Source organism: Sciurus carolinensis, chromosome 8, assembly GCF_902686445.1.
Source record: "Sciurus carolinensis chromosome 8, mSciCar1.2, whole genome shotgun sequence".
NCBI lineage: Eukaryota > Metazoa > Chordata > Mammalia > Rodentia > Sciuridae > Sciurus > Sciurus carolinensis.
Window position 1 is genome coordinate 50,028,525 of NC_062220.1, and position 21,743 is coordinate 50,050,267.

The window sequence follows — 21,743 nt, forward strand, 5'->3', positions numbered from 1 at the left end:
CAACTGAGCTATCTCCTCAGCCCCTTAATCATATCTTTTTAACACCAAATTTTATTTATTATGATATAATTAAATAGACTTTAATGGAATTGAGAATTTCATGCACACTTGAGGAATTTTACACACAAATTATTTTTATAATTATATTCTTAAAACAAGCAGTTATCTGCAAATTGGATAATAATAATGATTAAATAGTGATTTAAATTTAGACTTTTAATTTTTATTTATTCAGTGCCCATAGTTTAGTACAAGGTATTTATGCATTGATATAATTGATTTATTTTTTTATAGTATCATTTATAAAAGGAAAGATGTTTTTCAGGCCTTCAGCTCAAACCTTATCATAAACCCTTGCAACATGTCCGTGACTGGCCAGAAATACTTGCTGAGTTGACTAATTTGGATCCCCAAAGAGAATCACCACAGCTTTTCCTAAGAAGAGATGTAAGACTTCCTTTGGAAGTTGAAAAAAAGGTTCGTTTAGAAATCTTTTTATAGTCATTTAAATGCACAAAATCTGTTAGGTTCCTATTACAGGCACTTTAGGCAGAAATTGTGTCGTTCTTATACCAGAGAGTTTTACTTCTATTTTTCTGTTCATTTGTTATATCTTTGTGGTGATTGGTAGTTTCATTTGGTCTACTTACAAAATTCTTGGTTGATAGTTTGTTCCTTTCTATTCTATTATCTTTTTTCTTTATATATATTATATATATATATATATATATTTAATGGACAGTGGACCTTTATTTAATTTATTTACTTACTTATTTTTATGCAATGCTGAGAATCAACCCAGTTCCTTGCACCTGCTAGGCAAGCACTCTGCCACTGAGCCACAACCCCAGCCCTTTATTCCATTATGTTAAAGAATTTTTTTTTAATTGTTTTTTTTTAACGAGAGAACAATAAACACATTTATTAATATGGAAGTAAACTGAATGAAAGGTAACTCAAAGCAGTAGCTTAGAACTCTTGCTTATATAGCATTTTTCTTATAGAAAAGAAAAGTGGAAAGCTATCCCCCCAAAAAAATAGCAATTGGATGAAACAGTTTATACAGAAAATAATTTTCTTTGAATAGTTAGGAAGTAGTGTCAAAGATAAATTTTAAAAAGGGCTAATCAGTTATGTAAATTTTGAATGAGGTATGGGATAGAACACTGAAAAACAAAACATTGCTGAAAAACTAAGACAGACCTGAATATCTAGAAAGACATTCCCATGTTCGAGGAAGGGAATATTTAATATTGGTGAGCTGTCAGTACTAGCATAGTAATCTACAGGTTTAGTACAACCCTTAATAAAATTCCAAAGCCTTTTTTACAGAATGTAAAAGGCGATCTTTAAGTTAATATGTAGTTGCATAGGACCTCAAATAGACAAAACAGTCTTGAAGAGAGAAGGATAGACTTAGGAGATTCACCTTTTCCACTTTCAAACTATGCTGCTACAAAGGTCAGGTAATCAAAGCATTGTAGTACTAGTCTAGGATATAGACTAATGAAATAGAATTGAGAGTTCAGAAATAAACCCATATATATGTGACCAGTTGGTTTTTGATAAGGGTGCCAAAATAGTCTCTTCAACAGGTAGTTCTTAGACAACTGAGAAATTGGAACACATGGCAAGTAATATGTAAAATGGAACAACCACATGGAAAACAGTTTGGTGATGCTTCAGAAACTTAAGCATGATTTACCATAGGATCCAGCAATTTCACTTTTAGGTATATAAGGTAAAAGAATTGAAAACAGAGACTGAAATAGATATTTATATTCCATTGTTCATTGCAGCCTTATTTATAATAGCTAAAAAAGTGAAAACAACCTAAGTGACCAGTAGATGAGTTTTCAAATAAAATGTGGTGTATAGGGGCTGGGGAGATAGCTCAGTCGGCAGAGTGCTTGCCTTGTCAGCACAAGGCCCTGGGTTCGATCCCCAGCACCCAAAAAAAAAAAATGTGGTATATACATATAACAGAATATTATTTGTTGTTAAAAAAGGGATGAGGTTCTGGTATATGCCACAACAAAGATGAATCATGAAAACATTATATTAAGTAAAATAAACCAGACCCAAAAAGACTACTATTGTATGATTCCACTTAACATTAGATAACTTGGAAAAGGCAAATTCATAAACAGAAAATAGATCAGAGTTTACTAGAGGTATCAGTGGGGGAGCTGAGAGGGTTTTTGCTTGTTTGTTTTGCTGTGGTGGTGCTTTTGGTTTGTTTGGTTGGTTGGTTGGTTTCTTTTGGGGTGCTGGAGATCAAACCCAGGGCCTTGTACATGATAACATGTACTCTGCCACTTAGCTATACCTCCAGCTCCACTCATTCTTAATGATTATAAGAGTTTCTATTTAGTGTGATGTAAAAGCTGTGGAGTTGGTGGTGATAGTAGCATGAATTTTGAATGTAATCAGTGCCATTTAATTATTCACTTAAATGGTTAAAATGACAAATTTTATGTATAGTACCACAATTTTTAAAAATGTATTCTATAAAATTCACAAGTAATCTAAGTATACCCAATCTACCTTCTCCAGTCATATAATATTTTAAAAGTTGGTAGAAGGAGCATTAATGATAATATTGGATGATAAGGGAATGTATAATTAAACTATAAAATAAGTGGACTCAATTAAAAAGGATGCAAGGCTTAATAAATTCTTAACAGCAAATCCAGAATATCATGATCATCTGGTATAATATTTTTGTCCTTTCACTCATTGTATAATTGAGAAATTCCTATTTGTACCATCTGAAAAATAGAAGAATTGTATTTACTGGTCAGCATCATTCTTTTAGAATGAAAACAGCTTGATTTCACTAGAAATGAACAGATGTTGATTATAACTCATTTAAGATATAGGGGATTGTATATGTTGTTATCTGTTCAGACTCTTCTAATACACTGTCAGTTATTATCAGAAAAATAATTTTCCTTCAGTCTTTCAGCATTTCATTTTGAGAAATTAAACTGCATAGGAAAGTTGAAAAGTGATTACAGTTCACATCATATTCCATCCATTTGACTCACTAATTGTTAATTTTTTGCCACATTTGCTTTATCTCTTTTTCCTTTGTGAAGTATTTTAAATTGAGTTGCAGATGTCATGGCACATCCCTACTTATTTTGGTATGCATTTCCTAAGGACACACCTACATACCACAATATCATTTTCAACCTAATACAATTAATATTTACATAATTACAGCTAATTTCCAAATTCATATTTTTCTTAATTATTTCAAGAAGTCTTTTAAATCCTTTTACCTGCAAGGGCTAGTCAAGGTTCATATTTTATATTTGACTCTGTCTTTAGTTTGTTAGGTTAAAATGGTCTTCCTTTTTTTTTTCATTAAATTGTTTCAGTTTTTATATATTACGTAGAGTATTATAAGATAGAAAAATAGAATTATTTGCCAGGGACAGTGGCACAAGCCTGTAATTGAAGCATCCCAGGAGCCTGAAGCAGGAGGATTGTGAGTTCACAGCCAGCCTCGGCAATTTATTGACACCCTAAGCAACTCAGTGAGACTCTGTCTCTAAATAAAATACAAAAATGGGCTGGGGGTCTTGAGCTTAATAGTATTGCATTTGCCTAGCATGTGTGAGGTACTAGGTTCAATTCTCAGCACCACATATAAATGAATGAATTGAATTGAATTGATTTGAAGAATAGAATAGAATAAAGGTTCATTGACAACTTAAAAAAATGGGGCTCAGATTATGACTCAGTGGTTAAGTGCCCCTGAGTTCAATCTCCAGTATCAAAAAAAAAGAAACAAAAGAGAAATATTTACCATAAGGAGTTGGAGTTATTGTGCTATATTTGTAAATACTTTTAAGTATTCATTCAGAATTTTTATAATTGGTCATTGTTTACAAGTAAACTGTATTCTATAGTCTAGCATTTCTTAATCTTTATAAATCTTATGGAAAGATTTTTTTAACTTTTTAGAAAAACTTTGCTTTTAATGTTATTCATAAGTACAAAAATCTTTATTCAAATAGTATTAAAAATGTTTCCTTTAAGACAAGCTTTTTTGGGGGGAGTTACCAGGGATTGAACTCTGAGGCACTCAACCACTGAGCTACATCCCCAGCCCTATTTTGTATTTTATTTAGAGACATGGTCTGACTGAGTTGCTTAGCGCCTCGCCGTTGCTGAGGCTGGCTTGAACTCACAATCTTCCTGTCTCAGCCTCCTGAGCCACTGGAATTTCAGACCTGCACCACCATGCACAGCTTAAGACAAGCTTTTTAAAGTACATTTGTCCTTCTAGGAATTTATCACTTCATTTTATCTTCTTTGTGGTTCACTAGTATAGTGTATAAATTGTAGATAATAGAAAACTGTATTATGAATATGTTTAGGTAAAATTGTGCTAGAGTTTATAGATATCCATAAACTGAAGGTAATATTAGATGGTCAATCAAGGGTTAGCAAACTACAGCCATGATCATATCCTGTCTGCTGCCTATTTTTGTGTAACCTGAAAGCTAAGAATGCATATTTATATTTTATGACGGTTAAAAAAATTAAAGAATAATATTTCACCTCATATGAATATTTTATGGACTTCAAAATCAGTATCTGTACAAAAAGTTGTATGCCACACCACTTGTTGAAGTTTTGCCTGCGGCCGCTTTTGTACCATAACAAAAAACTTGAGTAGTTGCAACAGAGATTATATGGCTCACAAAGCTTAAATATTACTGTCTAGCCCTTATAAAAAGTTTGCACAACTCCTACTCTAAAGCAATAACAGCTCATTTATATATAAATATGCAATTTTGCTTTTTCTTTATTGGACAGTGACAAGTTATATATTTTTAAAAGGAAATTATAACCTGATAAAGAAATTATACTTTTTCTTTTAAGATTGAAGACCCACTAGCTATTCTTATTCTCTTTGATGAAGCCAGATATAATTTATTGAAGGGCTTTTATACAGCTCCTGATGCTAAACTGATAACATTGGCAAGCCTACTGTTGCAAATAGTGTATGGAAATTATGAAAGTAAGAAACACAAACAAGGTTTCCTAAAGTAAGTATTCTTTATTTTTTTATTTATTTAATTTTTAAATTTTTACAGACTGCGTTTTGATTCATTGTACACAAATGGGGTACAACTTTTCATTTCTATGGTTGTACACGATGTAGAGTCATACCTTTTGTGTCATCATACATGTATATAGGGTAATAATATCTGTCTCAGTCCACACTATCTTTCCTTCCCTACACTCTCCCACCCCATTTCCCTCTACGCAATCCAAAGTTCCTCTATTCTTCTCTTACCACCCCGCCTCCACCAAGTAGGTATTTAATACAGTGTTTGGTCTTGTGCTATGCTGAAGATTCTGTTTAACCAACAAAATTTTAATTTTGTTATTAGGAAATTTTTTATACATTGATTTGAAATTAAATAATACAAAAACAGAATGACAGGGAAAACAAACCCCAACTACTATATTAAAGCATTCTCAGAGTTTTATTTTCCAAAGTTATTTTTCTTATATTTGATTTTTATTTTGATATATCTCATATTTATATTTTTTATTTATCTTCCTTTACTGTATGTTTAAATGAGTTCACTAAAACCTGACTTGAATAAGTACTTAAAAAATTTTATAAGGCAGATACACTAAGGCATCCTACCACAAAAACTAAAATCGTGTTCAGTCTTTCAGAGAAAACACTGAGATTTGAGCACATCTAAAGTTTGCTTATTGTGGTTTTCAATTTTCAAAAACATTCTGTGGTTATTGAAAGAAGAAACATTTCTCTATGTTGATAATGTTAAGATTTTGACTTTTTGCCACAACTTTGAACTCTTAAAATTTTTGGAGTTCTCTAATTTTTAAAACAATATTTTTTGCTTAAAAGTTGTGTTATTTAAAGTCGTCTGTGACAGAGGAATTATTGTATTTTAGCTACAAAAGATGACTTAATTAAAGGATGTTTGCATGTGTGCTTACAGTGAAGAAAATCTAAAATCCATTGTACCTGTTACCAAACTGAAAAGTAAGGCACCTCATTGGACAAATCGAATTCTTCATGAATATAAGGTAAGCTATTTAATAGAAATAAAAAGACATTTCATAGCCTACTTTATATTTTGTTAGTGTTATAAATGTTTTAAATATTGGTGTAGTAAATTCATAGTCCTGAAATTTTAAATGGATCTTTTAGTTCACAATGCCTGAAACTGAAAGTAATGATTTAGTAATAGTAGAATCTTTTACATCTATGTGCTGAATACTGTGGTAAAGAAAGGGAATAAAATTTTGAAATAATTTATTATCCCTGCCCATGAGGCACTTAAAATTAATGGAACAGACTAATAATATTTTTAGACCTCAGTTTATTTTTTAAAATACTAAGATTATAAAAAGAAAAAATACTCCTTGGGATCGTGTGCCATAATTTCATTCTTCAGGGGAAAACCTTGATTTTGGAAAAAATTAGTTGCCCTGTTTGGATTATCAAACTTATAATTCTCCTTTCGCATCTCTCTTATTTGTAATTGTTTTTAGAATCTTAGTACAAGTGAAGGTGTCAGTAAAGAAATGCATCACCTGCAGCGCATGTTCTTACAGAATTGTTGGGAAATTCCTACATATGGAGCAGCTTTTTTCACAGGACAGATATTTACAAAAGCAAGCCCCAGCAATCATAAAGTCATCCCTGTGTATGTAGGAGTGAATATAAAAGGACTTCATCTCCTCAACATGGAAACTAAGGTAGATTTTCAGCTATTTTTGACCAGTCGCATCATATAACAACTATAATAATTTTACCAACCTATGTGAAGAATCTAGAAATAGCATATATATATATATATATATATATATATATATATGAGAGCGAGAGAATATATATATTATATATATATATGTGTGTGTATATATAGTGTATATATACACATAAAACTGCTTATTGAAGTTTCATTCATTGCAAATGATGCTGGGGGTGGGGGTGACTAAATGACTTCCAGTAGGGAGTTTTAACATTAATGGAATACATCCCTGATTTAGAATACCTTTAAGCCTTAGTATTTTTGTGTAGAACAACATATTTACACGGTATATTTAGTGAAAATGGTGCCAAACCACATGTAATATGCTACAATTGGTGTAAAAATGAAAGGAGATGACTATCTTTACCTAAATACATATTATGTATGCATAAAAAGGTCATTTGACACTTTTTTGAGAAGGGACCACATGTAATTGTGAACTGGAGTTAGAATATATATATAGATATATACCTATCTTAGTTCAGGCTATTATAACAAAGTACCATAGACTGGCTTATAAAGAATAGAAATTTATTTCTCAATTCTGAAAGCTGAAAGTTGGAGATCAGGGCATCAGTATGGTCAACAAGGGCACTAATCCCATTCATGAGGGCTCTGCCCTCATGACCAAATTATCTTCCAAAGGCTATATTTCTACTACCATCTAGGGGTTAAAGTTTCAACATAGGAATTTGGAAACAGAAATTCATTCCATAATAACACCATCTTATAACATTAAAGTTTTTAACTATGTGATTATACTAACCTCTTTAAAATATCAAGTAGTTTTAAATGGAAAATGCAGAATTAAAAAAGAAAAAATATATTTGACACAGGGCTTCATTTTGAAAATTTGGATTAGTTATAAGAAACTTTTGGGGGATATAAATGAAGCTTGGAAGGGTTTATGAACAATCATTAGAACATTAAAGAGCTCTTCAGTCAGAAATTTGTTACTGTATGGTACATACATCTTTTTATAATCAAAGTCATTATGATTTAAAATACAGGATTGTCAGTTATTTTTAACACTTCATACATTTAAGCAAATAAAAATCAAACCTAATTTGTTAACTCAGATTTGTCAAGAATAGACCATTTTCCAGATCAGTTAATGTAAAACTTAAGCTTAATGATTTTAAAAACACATTTTACACTGGGAAATGTCCTAATAAACTTAATTTTTATTTTCCCAATTTTTATATCTTTATTATGATAATCGCATAACTTCCTAAATTATCCCAGTCATGCCTATTTCATATTAACTCAGGATCATCCTTATGGACAGCATTATTTAATGAAGCTGTTAGATAAACTTGTGGATAGAAATAGAGAATATTTAGGGAAATAGAGGAGAATAAAGTCTGATTTCAATTACTGACCTGAGTTTGATTTCTTGAAGTCCCTTATAAGTCAGCTTGCTTTTGGGTTATTTGCTTATTTTCTATTAAAACGATTTTGCTGGTCTGGGGCTGAACCTCAGTGGCAGAGTACTTGCCTAGCATGTGTGAGGCACTGGGTTAGATCCTCAGCACCACATAAAAATGAACAAATAAAGGCATTCTGTCCACCTACAACTACAAAAAAATGTTTTAAAAAACTATTTTGCTTATATAAAATACACTACTACTTATAAACTTATAGCACTTTTCTGTTTCACTTCTAAACTTGTTAAATGGAAAAATTACCCCTTCCATTTCAAGAAATTTTTCCATTGCTATTTACATAGAGCATTTTATACCAACATTTACAAATTTTTTTTCATAGAACTGAATGGTACTGATGTAAATGTGATGCTGTGCCATTTCTCTGAGCTGCATTTTATGTTTGACCTTTGATAGCATTACAAGTTCAGGCAACAAAAGAAGTTTATATAGTGTTCAAATGGTAGTTTAGCAATATCTTTTTGTTGTTGTCACCAGGACTTGAACTCAGGGGTACTTGACCACTGAACCACATTCCCCATCCCTGTTTTGTATTTTATTTAGAGACAGGGTCTCACTGAGTCGCTTAGCACCTCGCTTTTGCTGAGGCTGGTTTTGAACTTTCAGTTCTCCTGCCTCAGCCTCCCAAGCTGCTGGGATTAAGGCATGCATCACCATGCCTGACTTAGCAGTATCTTAAAACATTCATATTGTGAATAACATTCTGGTCCAGTAGTTGAATAAGTACAATAGCAGTAGTAGACAGAATGATAGCTATATTATTAATTAACAGACTACTTTTTAAGATAATATGTTCAACTTCTAGAAAAATAAATAGGAATGCTGTCCTTGAGTATATAAAAAAATGATTGAACCAAACTTGTTTTCTGTCCCTGCATAAGCCACTGATAAATGTATGGCACCTTCAAAAGCTTTAAGATGATTACATTTTCCAGTTATCAAAGACAAAAACAACCAACTTGTCCTCAATTGTCTTAGATTCAGCACGATGTGCTGTGGTTGAATGTGACAATGCATCATTAAAATAAACACCTTCATCTGCAAAAATACCTTCATTTGAATTTAAAACACCAAATGAGATACCTTAGCCTCAGATTAATTCTCAGGAGAAAAACACAGAATACAGCTGTTTTTTATATCAACTATTTCTGCCTTCTATGTCTTCTTTCTCTTTGAAATAATGAAAGTTGCCCATCAGAAAATATAACCCAGGGCTGGGGATATAGCTCAGTTGGTAGAGTGCTTGCCTTGCAAGCATAAGGCCCTGGGTTCAAATCCCCAGCACCGCAAAAAAAACAAAACAAAAGAAAATATAACCCAGCCAATTTCACGTGCTTGTCAAAGACTTGTCTATTCTGCACTATCTTGTGGCTTAGTGTTTTACTGTAGTGGATGTGTTACATTCACAGCTGTACTGTACTTGTTGATATGTCTTCAACCTTAATAAATGCCGTTACCACAAAGCAATAGATTATCCTTTGCTGATGTCAATTGGAATTGGTTGTTTAAACACCCACCTAGTACCATTCTACATAACTAGTTGTCAATATGACTTTCTCCTCTCTGCTGATCATCTGTGTGCTGTTCTGACTTTGCCTTTTTCTGCTCTCAATTGTCCCATTCAACTATTAGAATTTTTTTACTTCCCTCACTGAACATTGTGTCCTTTGTAAGTTTTACCTCCTAATGAGGACTTTTTTTTTCCTTCTGGAGTAAACTGATCACTTAAAATTATCATTTGAACTCTGGCTTCTCCATTCCATTCAACTGTTGATTATTTGCGATCTCTCAAACATTCTTCCTCACTGCATGTTGTTCTTTAACAACAAAACTTTTATCTTTAACTTGTGGCCTCAGTAGTACTTTTGTTAGAAATCTGACCTCTGTATAATTGAAAGTTACTATACCAGGGCTGGGGACATAGCTCAGTTGGTAGAGTGCTTACCTCACAAGCACAAGGCCATGGGTTCAATCCCCAGCACCACCAAAAAAAAAAAAAGAAAAGAAAGTTGCTGTACCACAGTTTTTTTTTTTTCTGTATTTTAAACTGTTTTGAGGCCATTTTAATGGACTGTTTTTTTTTTACTTTAGCTAAAGAAATTTCAAGTGATCTAAAAGATAATTGGTTTAAGGTATTATATTATATCTTAACTCAGTGTTTCAGTCTGTACCTTGGTAAGTAGCACTTTACCATTTCCTATCTGGTATAGATGCAAGTGTAGATAACCTTTTTAAACAAGGTTTTTTTTTTTTTATTATACATATTGTACACTCAAATAAATTAATTATAATTTGTTTTATTTATAGAACCTTACTTTCAAAATGCCCTAAACCATTATCTTTTTGGCATATGCTTAGTTTATTATTTACAGTCAATATAATAAGATGTGCTATTCATAGATTGCTAATGTTCCTAACCATTCATACATACATACATATATTGTGGTACTGGGGATTGAAACCTGAGACCCTCTCCCTCTGAGCCAGCCCTTTTTTTTTTTCTTTTTTTTTTTGGTGGTGCTGGGGATTGAACCCAGGGCCTTGCAAGGCAAGTACTACCAGCTGAGCTATATCCCCAGCCCCACATATTTTGTTTTGAGACAGGGTCTCACTAAATTGCTGAGTCTGACTTTAAACTTGAGATCTTCCTGCCTCAACCTCACAAGTTGATGAAATTACAGGCATGCATCACACCTGGCTTAAACTTATGTATTTTAGAGAATAGCATGAATACTTTCTTTGTATGCATATAGCCAAAGAATATATGTTTAGAACAACAAAATGCAAGTTACTACTAGGAGATAATTATTTAAAAATAATATCTCAAAGTAGTTAGAAGAATTTGAATTTACTCACCATTTAAAAAATGATAAAATTTTAGGATGATAAATGTGCTAATTATCCTGTATTAATCACTATTCAATGTATACATGAATCAAAACATCACATTGTACCTCATAAATATGTACAGATATTATGTGTCAATCAAAAAATTTTTAAATAATTATATTGGATACCTACTTAAATACAGCATTGTTAGGAAAATTAAAGAATGGATTACTGTAACATTGATTTTTAAATAGTTGTTAAATTTATGAAGGATTTATTACTAATTTTTATAATTGTGCTTATTTAAGAGATCATTCTTAACCTTCAGAAAAAAAATTTGCAGTACATTTCATTACCCTGATAAGTTGGGCATCTTTAAAAGAATATCATTGCTCTTGGGAGTCTGTCATCTAGGTTCTGCAGGTGGTATGAGGTTAGCATGGATTCTCTGAATAGACTATATGATGATACTCAAAACCATCATGTTTAGAACTGACTTGATAAATGTGGACAGTAAGAGAAGACAGTTGTTGTTTTAATAGGTATTTTAATTAATACAGTGATTCCTAATTCTGTTGCAGGCTTTACTCATCAGTCTTAAGTATGGTTGTTTTATGTGGCAATTGGGAGATGTTGATACCTGTTTTCAGATCCATAGTATGGAGAATAAAATGAGCTTTATTGTACATACAAAACAGGTAAGTATTTATCAATTATTTTGAACTACACAGCTATATTATTTAAGGGTTTTTGGGGAGGAAGGTTTAGGTTTTTTTTGTTTGTTTGTTTGTTTGTTTGTTTGTTTGTTTTTGGCAGTGCTAGGGATTGAACCCAGGGCCTTGTGCATGTGAGGCAAGCACTCTACAAACTGAGCTATATCCCAAGCCCCTAGTTATTTTTTATGTGACACAATCCATTCAACTTCAAGGAAAACCTTTAGAATTAGATGAAATTTAAATATTTAAGGCAAGGGAAAAATGAAATCTCTTCACTAAGCAAGGAAAATCAGAAAATTTATTTCAATTTTATAACAATTAAGACCTTTATTATGCCATTTCTTTTAATTCTGATCCCTGTGTCTTCCACCAAGGTTTTAGGGAGTCCTTCCATTTTCTTCACTAGTATCTTACCTGAGTCACTAGTTATATCCACCAAGTCACTTCTTAAATCTCTTCAAAAACCCTGAGTAAATTCTCCCCAAGTTCAATTTCTTGACAGACTGCCTCTTAATGAGAAAGTTCCCTTTCAAGTTAGGTAGACAACTGTCCACTGCCATGTATGTGTATCCTTTAAACATTCTTGATTGTTTAATTTTACTTTGTAGGCTGGTCTGGTGGTAAAACTGTTAATGAAGTTAAATGGACAGTTAATGCCCACTGAAAGAAATTCATGAAAGAAAATCGCTGGTATTCAAGCCATGTTTTGTAATGCAGAGTTTTTTCCATGAAAGATTTCTTAAAATATTACTTTTAACAAGGCATTAGTCTCTTGTTATATATATATGTATATATATATATACTGTTACACTGTACAGAATCTGTACTTATGTTTGGTGTGTAATATACCAGTTAGTTTTATATGATATCCTTATAAGCTATTCTAATTTTTGAGAGAAACATAAAAAAAAAAAATCTAGATTGATAATCTGTATAATATTAGACAAAATAGTAAGCTTTGTAAAAAGTTATTTTTGGTAAATGGTAAAGAATTTGGAGTGGAATATGATGAAATTAAAACGTAGCTTTGGTACAGCTTTGTGTGTTATTTCAAAATATACTGAAAGTCAACATGCTTTGAATAAAGAAAATGTATTTTGTACTTGGACCATATACCACTGTTATTTAAAACATTTTTCTGCAGTGTATAAACATTGCTCTATATGTTTTATAAAAGTTGCTAAAAGGTTTATCTAGTGTAAGGTGGTGTTTCTTAAATTATTGTTCTCGAACCTCTTACATCGTAATTACCTTGGTGCCTCTTAAAAACTTAAGAAGTAGTGGGGACTGAGAATATTGTCTTAAGGTTTTGTTTTTTTTTTTCTGTTGAAATACTTCCAGACCCAGCAAGGAATTTATAATAAATTTGCATAATTACACTACTGTCTGATACAGAAGCACACACGTACAGATGCGCTTTTTCAGTGATAATCTCTGGATGTTAGTAATTACATTTGTTAAATACATAGTGTATGTTTATGAGTTGGCTTAATGGCTTATTTATGTTGCCTTTACATTATAGGAAGTAGATCACCAAATATCTGATTATTTCCTTGAAGGGAATATTGATACCAGAAATGACGAGCCAAATAAATAATATATTGTTTAAAGGCTAGAAACTATAGACTTTCTGTAAGACATGGAAAATGACAAACCCCAAATAATGTGGCCTGAGAAGAGGGAGTGAGGAAGAAGTCAACACGTTGATAACATTAATCCTTTACCAATACACTCTTTCCCAATAAGGAGACAATCCCTAGAAAGAAAGCAAAGATCATCCAGTGGCATGACAATCCCTGGGGAGGAAATATCCATCAAAGCCTAGACTGGCAGTCTCTGGGAGGAAGCCAAAGCATTGATCCTTCCTGAAATAAATCCTTTCCCAGTGACAGTACAATGGGACCCTGAAGGGAAAAAGAAAAATACTGAATGCTGACCCTCTATTAGATATGCTCTCAATAATTGTTACCTCTCAGTGTAACTATATAAGCACAGACTCCCACTTTGGCTAGGTGCTCATTTTCCACCAGGAAAGTGGGTCCATCAGATGTATGATTTCATTGCTAAATAAAGGCTGTACTAATCCATGAAGTTTGCACTTGACTCGGTCCTTTTATGTCCTTTTATGTTAACACCTCCAGTTGGGCATTATTACCTGTAATCCCATTTTTAAAGTTCAAGGCCAGCCTGGGCAATTTAGTGTGACCCCCTGTCTAAAAAATATAACTCATGGTAAAGCACCCATGTGCTCAATCCCCAATATGGGGGGGGAGGGTCAATTTTCAAAATTAAAGTGAGAAAAAAATTGATCTTTATCTGCAAAGATAAATAAAACAATAATGGGGGGCTGGGGTTGTGGCTCAGTGGTAGAGCTCTTGCCTAGCACTGGGTTCAATCCTGGGTGCCACATGAAAATAGAGGTATTGCACCCATCTACAACTAAAAATATTCTTTAAAAGAAGATTTATTAGAAGGGCACCTAGATAGGTGGAAATTAGGAACTTATTCTCCCCATTGTTTAGATAATAGCTAACACTATGCCTGAGTTTGAAGCACTTATCAAATGTTAATCCATTTACTCCTCAAAACAATTACTATAAGGCAGATACTATAGTTCCCATTTTACAGATAGGGAAAGCAGAGAAATAACTTGCCAAAGAGAATACAGTTAATATAAGTGATGGAGCTGAGATTCACATATCTAGGCAGTCTGACTCCAGAGTATAAATGAATCAGAAACATGATGTAAGATTATGTAAAAGCATGAGATATTTGTTTTGTGTTGTTTTAAAAGCTTAGGAGCCAAAGTTCCTACAGTGACATAAATGTTTTTATTTTTATATAATGTATAACTGAAGGCAATTGTGTATGGAGAGGCTTTGTTACTTATATAAGGTGAAAAACTATATGGAAGAGTCAGAATTCAAAATCTGACAGTCTGGCTTCAGAATTGAGACATTATGCAAAACGAGGTAGCTGGAGAGGCTTGTTTTTTAAAAAAAGACCAAATTTTGAAAGCTATTGTGTTCCCTACCAATGAGACCTTGGGGCCTTTAGAACTTCATTAGCTCAGATTTGCATATTGAAAGATCACCCTGGGGGCTGGGGTTCTTGCTGAGTGGTCGACCACTTACCTAGCACAGGTAAGGCACTGGATTCAATCCTCAGCACCACATAAAAATAAATAAATAAAATTAAAAAAAAAAAAAGATTACCCCGGGCTGGTGATGGCTAGAAGTGGTAGTTCTGAACACGAAGGTATGAGCCACCTCTGCCTAGCCTAAGGTAATGGCAATGGGCAGAAATGAATCAGTATTTTGAAAAACACATTGACCTTTTAGATATGGAAAATAAAAGGTAAGAATCTTGAATAATTCCCTTTTTTCTGTCGTGGGCAGCTGGGAAAATGGCACCACATACTGCCTAAGATAGGGAATAGAGGAGATTTTGAAAAATATGCTGAGTTCCTGCTGATGTGCAATAGGCAACAGAATTCCCAGGCTTAAAGCTCAAAGGTTTGTGGGGTGCCCGCAGCTCACGCCTGTAATCCCAGCAGCTCATGAGGCTGAGGCAAGGTCAAAGCCAGCCTCAGCAAAAGCCAGGTGCTAAGAAACTCGGTGAGACCCTGACTCTAAATAAGATAAAAATAGGGTTGGGATGTGGCTCAGTGATAGAGGGCCCCTGAGTTCATCCCTGGTACCACCCCTAAATAAAAATAAAAAACAAAACCCAAAGGTTTTGGAGGATGTGGCAGTTGAAACTCCAAAAATAGCTGCCCAATGGCATAGCGCACACTTGTAATCCAGCAGCTCTGGAGCCTGAGGCAGAAGGATCTGAGTTCAAACCCATCCTCTACAACTTAGCAAGGCTCTAAGCAACTTAGTAAGACCCTGCCTCTAAATGAAATATAAAACAGCCTGGGGATGTGTCTCAGGTTAAGTGCCCCTGGGTTCAATCCCTGGTATCCAAAAGGAAGGAGGGGGAGGGGGAGGGGGAGGGGGAGATGGCAATCCACAAAGTGTCCTGTTAGGACAAGTGGATAGCAATATGGAACAGAAACATCTTGGCACTATTCTCCATACGGAATATCCACTAAATTTTGAATGGACAAAAATTAGTATTAAGTTAGTATTTAATGTTAGGTAGTAGCTAGCAATGAGCATTGAAATGCAGGCAAGGTCACAAGTGTTCTTTAAATTACTTTAGAGTCCTTTACTTCCAAAGTAGACGAGAAAGCAAAGGGTGGTAGTTTATTTGTAGAAAACAAACAGAAGCAAAAAAAACTAATTGGGAAATATGTCAAGAGAAAAGGATTAATGGGACTAACTCTTGAAAGGGTCCATTGATGTAGACGTAAACTGGGAATTATGGCTATAAGTGTCTCTTCTTGTCTGGGAAGGAAGATTCCTTTGGTAGCACAGGTACTGACCCCAGTGCCCACATTAACATGGAATTGACTTGTAGATGAAACCCCCCTAAATAGGATTGCCACCATAACAGTTCCAGAGAGGACCAACTAAGGTCAAAAACTCCACTGCCCAATGTGAAGGCGTTTGAACACCCGATTGGCAAAGAGTACAGAAGGCGATCCTCAGTTCTCCTGGTAAACATCAAACAGTAATAAAATTGGGAACAGCATTGTCTACTTGGTCGTTCTCTGCTTGGAGATGGCCTACTCTCTCCCTTGAGAGTGCTTTTTGCTTAAGCCTCATTTTTTTTTATTTTCATGTCACTTCCACTTCTAATAAAGTTCTTTTGCATGACTTTTTGCTGTATTCTTTCTACGGAACACAAGAACTGAGGTTTAGAGTTTCAGCTCCCTGCTTTCCTGTGACATTTAATATCACTAGAAAAAACAAACTAGCATATTTTAGTGTCAGTGCATTCATTTATGCATATTTTTTAAAGGATATGAGAAATGAAAAGTTGTTTAAATGCTTTTTAAGAATACATAGTAAAACATCAAGGGCTGGGGATATAGCTCAGTTGGTAAAGTGCTTGCCTCATAAGCACAAGGCCCTGGGTTCAAATCCCCAGCACTGCAAAAAAAAAAAAAAAAAAAAAAAAAAATCAAAAGGAAAGCAAAAGAATCAGGATTTGGAGCAACTGAAACTCAGCTAGCATGAAAGCAAAATGGCACAACCTTTTCGGAAAACTGTTCAGTAATTTCTTACAAGTTAAAATATACCAACTGTAAGACACGGCGTTCCATTCCTACCTAGGTATTTATCCAAAAACCAAAACATGTTCACATATAAATCTGTATGCAGATATTTATAGAATACATTTTTCATTATAAAATGTAATTATTCATACCTACCCAGAACTGTAAACAATCCAGATGTCCTTTGGTGTGTGAGTAAATAAACTTAGGTATACCCATATAATGGAATTTTATTTAGTAATAAAAGGAATAAACTTATTAAAAACAAGGATGAAGTTCAAAATGATTATGCCAGCTGAAGAAGCCAGATTCAAAAGGTGTGCCAGAGCATCCATTCAGATGATGTTCCGGAAAAGGAAAAACTATAGGATTGGAAAGCAAATAGTAGTTAAGGATCAGAGTAAGGGAATATCAGAATATGGAGCAGTGTAAGAGAATTTGGGCAGAAGGGAAATACTCTGATGGGATTGAAATAGTGTCAAAATTTATAAAACGAATCAAAGGAAATTCTACAAAAATTTTAAAATACATTTTAAAAAGAATCAGAACTTGCTATAAAAGTTGAAAAATACATAAAGATATAATAGAAATAGATGTAAGTACTCAAATTCTATTTAATGATTAGTCAAAGATTAACAGAGAAGTTGTATGCTTAGAAATGCCAACAACTTTTTTTATAAAAGGGGAAATGGAAATCTTTGATAACAAAAACACCCAAAGGACCTTATTAAAGTAGTTAAAATTGTAAGGAATAATGCAATTAACTAAATTAATTAAAATCAATGATGGCACAGGACTGAGACAACACAGGAGAATGTGTTTTGGGTGGTACTGAAAATTGGTTTCAATCTTCTGATAAAACAGTCTGAAAATGTTTTATTGCCTTTGACCCGATGATCCCATGTGAGGACAACCTACAGATGAAACTGTCACCTCCATTGCATTGCTTATTTGTACAATCCCTCCTACTTTCTTAGGGAGTAAATTGTATGTGCTGCAATTCAAAGGGAGTTAGTTTTCTAACAGTACCATAAAAACAGGACAAACTTGTACAGTTAAAATACCATTGGGCCAGGGATATAGCTCAGTTGGTAGTAGAGTGCTTGCCTGGCATGCATAAGGCCCTGGGTTTAATCCCAGCACCACAAAAAAAAAAAAAAAAAAAAAAAAAAAAAAAGCTATTATATATTAAGGCAAATGTTTTTAAAACAACTTTCACCCAGAGTATAGCAAATGCTTTAATTCTTAAAGGAATTATGTTATCATCCAATTGCTAAGATTTTGATATGGTTTTCTTCCTCCCAAACTCATGTTACAATATAATCTCCATGTGACGTACTAAGGTACACAGGAGGGTGGAAACTTAATCCTACTATAGTGCTAGAGGGTGGGCCCTGGAAAATGATAAGATTAGAAAGGTCATCACGATGAAGCCCCTCAATTGAATACTGATGGCTTTATATGAAGAGGGAGCCTGGGTTCAATCCCTCATACAAAAAAAGGGAGCAGTGAGACTTGAACATAGACACAATGTGTGCTCCCTGTTCTTCCATATGTTGCTCCATCCCACCTCAGCACTCTGTCAGCAAGGCCATCACCCGTATGTCTCCTGACCTTGGACCACAATTGTGAGTCAGTTCCTTTCTTTATAACTCACTCAGTCTGTGGTATTATATTATTATTATTATTATTATTATTATTATTATTATTATTATAATAAACTAGGACAACATGAACTCAATTATATAAGCAATAAGGCAAGCAAGTATAATCTCACATCCGGAAATTAGCAAATGGTCTGATGACTTTTGGAATCTGCTACTGTGATTTTTTTTTTTTTTTTTTTTTTTTTTTTTTTTTGGTACCAGGGATTGAACTCAGGGGCACTCAATCACCAAGCCACATCCCCAGCCCTATTTTGTATTTTATTTAGAGACAGGGTCTCACTGAGTTGCTTAGTACCTTGCTTTTGCTGAGGCTGACTTTGAACTTGCAATCCTCCTGTCTCAGCTTCCCAAGCAGCTGGGATTACTGTGGGATTACAGGCATGGGCCACCATGCCTGCTTATGTGATATTTTAATAGCATGTATTCCCCATTATCTTATAGATGCTGATGATTTTGTGATTACTGAATATATATCTATAGGACAATGGAAGGAAAAAAATTTAAAAGATAAATCATCTTCAGAGAGAAAAACGAATGAATAAACCTCACCCAAGTACCAAAATATGTGTCATTTTTCCTTTCTTGATTATTTGCTTTTCAATTAATATTACATTTAGTCTTGTACAGATAACCACTAAGACAAAGAAAAACCAGCCTAGGTCTTTATTTCAGCCAATTCACTAACAAATAATTAACTGTAATTAAAAGTTGGACTTTATCGGAAATTTGGCATCTAACTTATTTACTATTTTTAAATTTATGACTGTTCATCTACCACATAATTTTTTATGAAATATAATAGTTTAAAAGCAGGAATTTCCTGAGTGCATTAAAATTAATAACATTCCCCCTTCCTTAATCATAATCAGTCATTAAATGAACATATCATTTCACATTTACATTATTGTATAGCAAGGAAAAGTTACAGAAAATAGAAAATTTCCACGATACATTAAGCACTATTTTAGGAGTTACCATGACAAAATTTTTTTGAAACTTAACATTACTTTCAAGTTATAAATAAATTTGAGCCAATACTTAGGTAAAGATAATCCCACAAGTCAGAAATGTATTATTTAAACTCTAAAAGATGAACCAGTGCGTGGCTGAATCTGTAATCTCAGAGGCTCAGGAGGCTGAGGCAGGAGAGGAGGATTGTGAGTTCAGAGCCAGCCTCAGCAATTTAGCAAGGCACTAAGCAACTCAGTGAGACCCTGTCCTCTAAATAAAATACAAAAGGGGCCGGGGATATGGCTCAGTGGTTAAATGCCCAAATTCAATCCCCAGTACAAAAAACAACAAAGAGTAAAAGATAAAAAGAAAAAAATGTAAAAGTGGGGGGAAAAAAATCCATTTGTATTCTAAAGATCAAAGATAATACAGATATTCAAATAAAGATTAAGTAGCTTCCTCTCCCCTCTATCTCCCTTATCCAGAGTAAAGGAGAAAAGTACCTGAAGCAGCAGTAGTTTAAACAAAACAAAATAAAACCAAACAAACAAAAAAAAGCAAACAACACCAGACTTCTGGAACACTAACAAATTAATTTTTATTTCCAAATAGTAACCAAATCTATTAATTGACAACTCAGGCGAATGAACACCTGCAAATTCAATCCATGTGAATAGCATACTAAAAGAAGTATCACTGTTTTTCATAAATTCTGGAAAGTTAATTGCATTCATTATTTACCTTTAAATTCAAAACTGAAATCTGGTGGCGATGTGAACTGTAACAGTGACCCAGACACAGAAACAATTTGAGAACAAGTTGAAGGCGCCTGGAAAGAGGACCAGGAAAAGCCTTGGACCAACAATCCTATTAACAAGAAGGGCCGTCTCTTCCTCAAGGTGGCAGCCACCAAACCAGGCACAGTCTGTTGCCCTGCAGAGAATAAGGGTTTCTGCAAATGAAAGACAAGCCTTAAATAAGGCATTGAAGATGTCCTATAAACCTATCACTCTAAGAACATACTAAATATCACCTTGAAATGTTGATAGTGATATGTGCCCATTTCTATTTTTCATCAAAAAATAAAAATTCAAGTGACACTTTAAAATACTTTATTTCAGCTGGGTGCAGTGCTGCATGCCTATAATCCCAGTGGCTCCGGAGGCTGAGACAGAAGGATCATGAGTTCAAAGCCAGCCTTGGCAATTAGTGAGGCCCTAAGGAACCCAGTGAGACCCTATCTCTAAATGAAATAGAAAAAAGGGCTGAGGACGTGGCTTAGTGGTTAAGCGCCCCTGGATTTAATCCCCAGTACAAAAAATAAAAAAGTTCTTTATTTCTTTCATACTAAAACTCATACTTATTCAATCATGTTACATTTTTAAATGTTGGTATTAATAAACCAAACAAAATCTTTTTTTGTTTTCCCCTTTCTAAAACCTCTATATCTAGTTCTTCAATTATATGCTCATAATCTACAATTGCTACATGTTTCTGATGAATATCTATTCTGGTTATATTGGGCTGAAACTAAATCTTCTTGTAACTCTGACCTGTCCTGCTGTGTTTTGGTGATGGGAACAAGGAAGGACAAAATCACCAGAGGAGCTTCCTCAAAACACAATCACCTCTCCGGGCCCACACTCCTCAGTAACCCGCTAAGGCAGGTCTGCTTCCCAAAGTCCAAACCCTCGAGGTCTCAGAGATGCCTTTTAAACAGGGGCAAGATGCTCCCCTCCCCGAGATGAGCGCGCTCGGCTGACGCTGGTTTGAGGTTTGGAAGCCTGGCTGTGCCTGAAGAACTGGGAAGTCACCAACATAAAGGAGGGTGGACTCCGTGAGGTTTGGCGGAAAAGTGCAAAGCTGGGTCCTCCGTGTCACTAAGTGTCATTTTCACTGTGCCTGTACTAAGGGCTCGTGTTCGCAGACTCCGAAATCAGGCAGGACAACACGCTCCACTGAAGCACAGGGAGCGCAACTCATCCCACGAAGCCTTGACAAGGGACACGCTGAGGACCAGCAGCAAGGTCGTGCGTCCTGGATGCTCCTTAGACTCTGATGTCCCGGCTGCCTTTCAGACTAACTAAATGAGCATATTCTGGGCGGGCTGTAAATCTCCCGGGAGATTCCAGTAAACAAACTGAGGACTCAGA

The 21,743-nt window shown here is 34.3% G+C and overlaps 1 protein-coding gene across 1 annotated transcript in view; it reads left to right on the forward strand.

Annotated features, from left to right (window-relative positions):
• Krit1 (KRIT1 ankyrin repeat containing) overlaps positions 1 to 12,916 on the forward strand; it is a 32,442-nt gene extending 19,526 nt beyond the window's left edge. Inside the window, exons 12-17 of the mRNA XM_047559953.1 lie at positions 310 to 477; positions 4,900 to 5,066; positions 6,000 to 6,087; positions 6,556 to 6,762; positions 11,674 to 11,790; positions 12,417 to 12,916. Coding sequence (XP_047415909.1) covers positions 310 to 477; positions 4,900 to 5,066; positions 6,000 to 6,087; positions 6,556 to 6,762; positions 11,674 to 11,790; positions 12,417 to 12,485 — 816 coding nt within the window. The 3' untranslated portion in view covers positions 12,486 to 12,916. The remainder of the gene's footprint in view (positions 1 to 309; positions 478 to 4,899; positions 5,067 to 5,999; positions 6,088 to 6,555; positions 6,763 to 11,673; positions 11,791 to 12,416) is intronic.
• Positions 12,917 to 21,743: the final 8,827 nt, after the last annotated feature.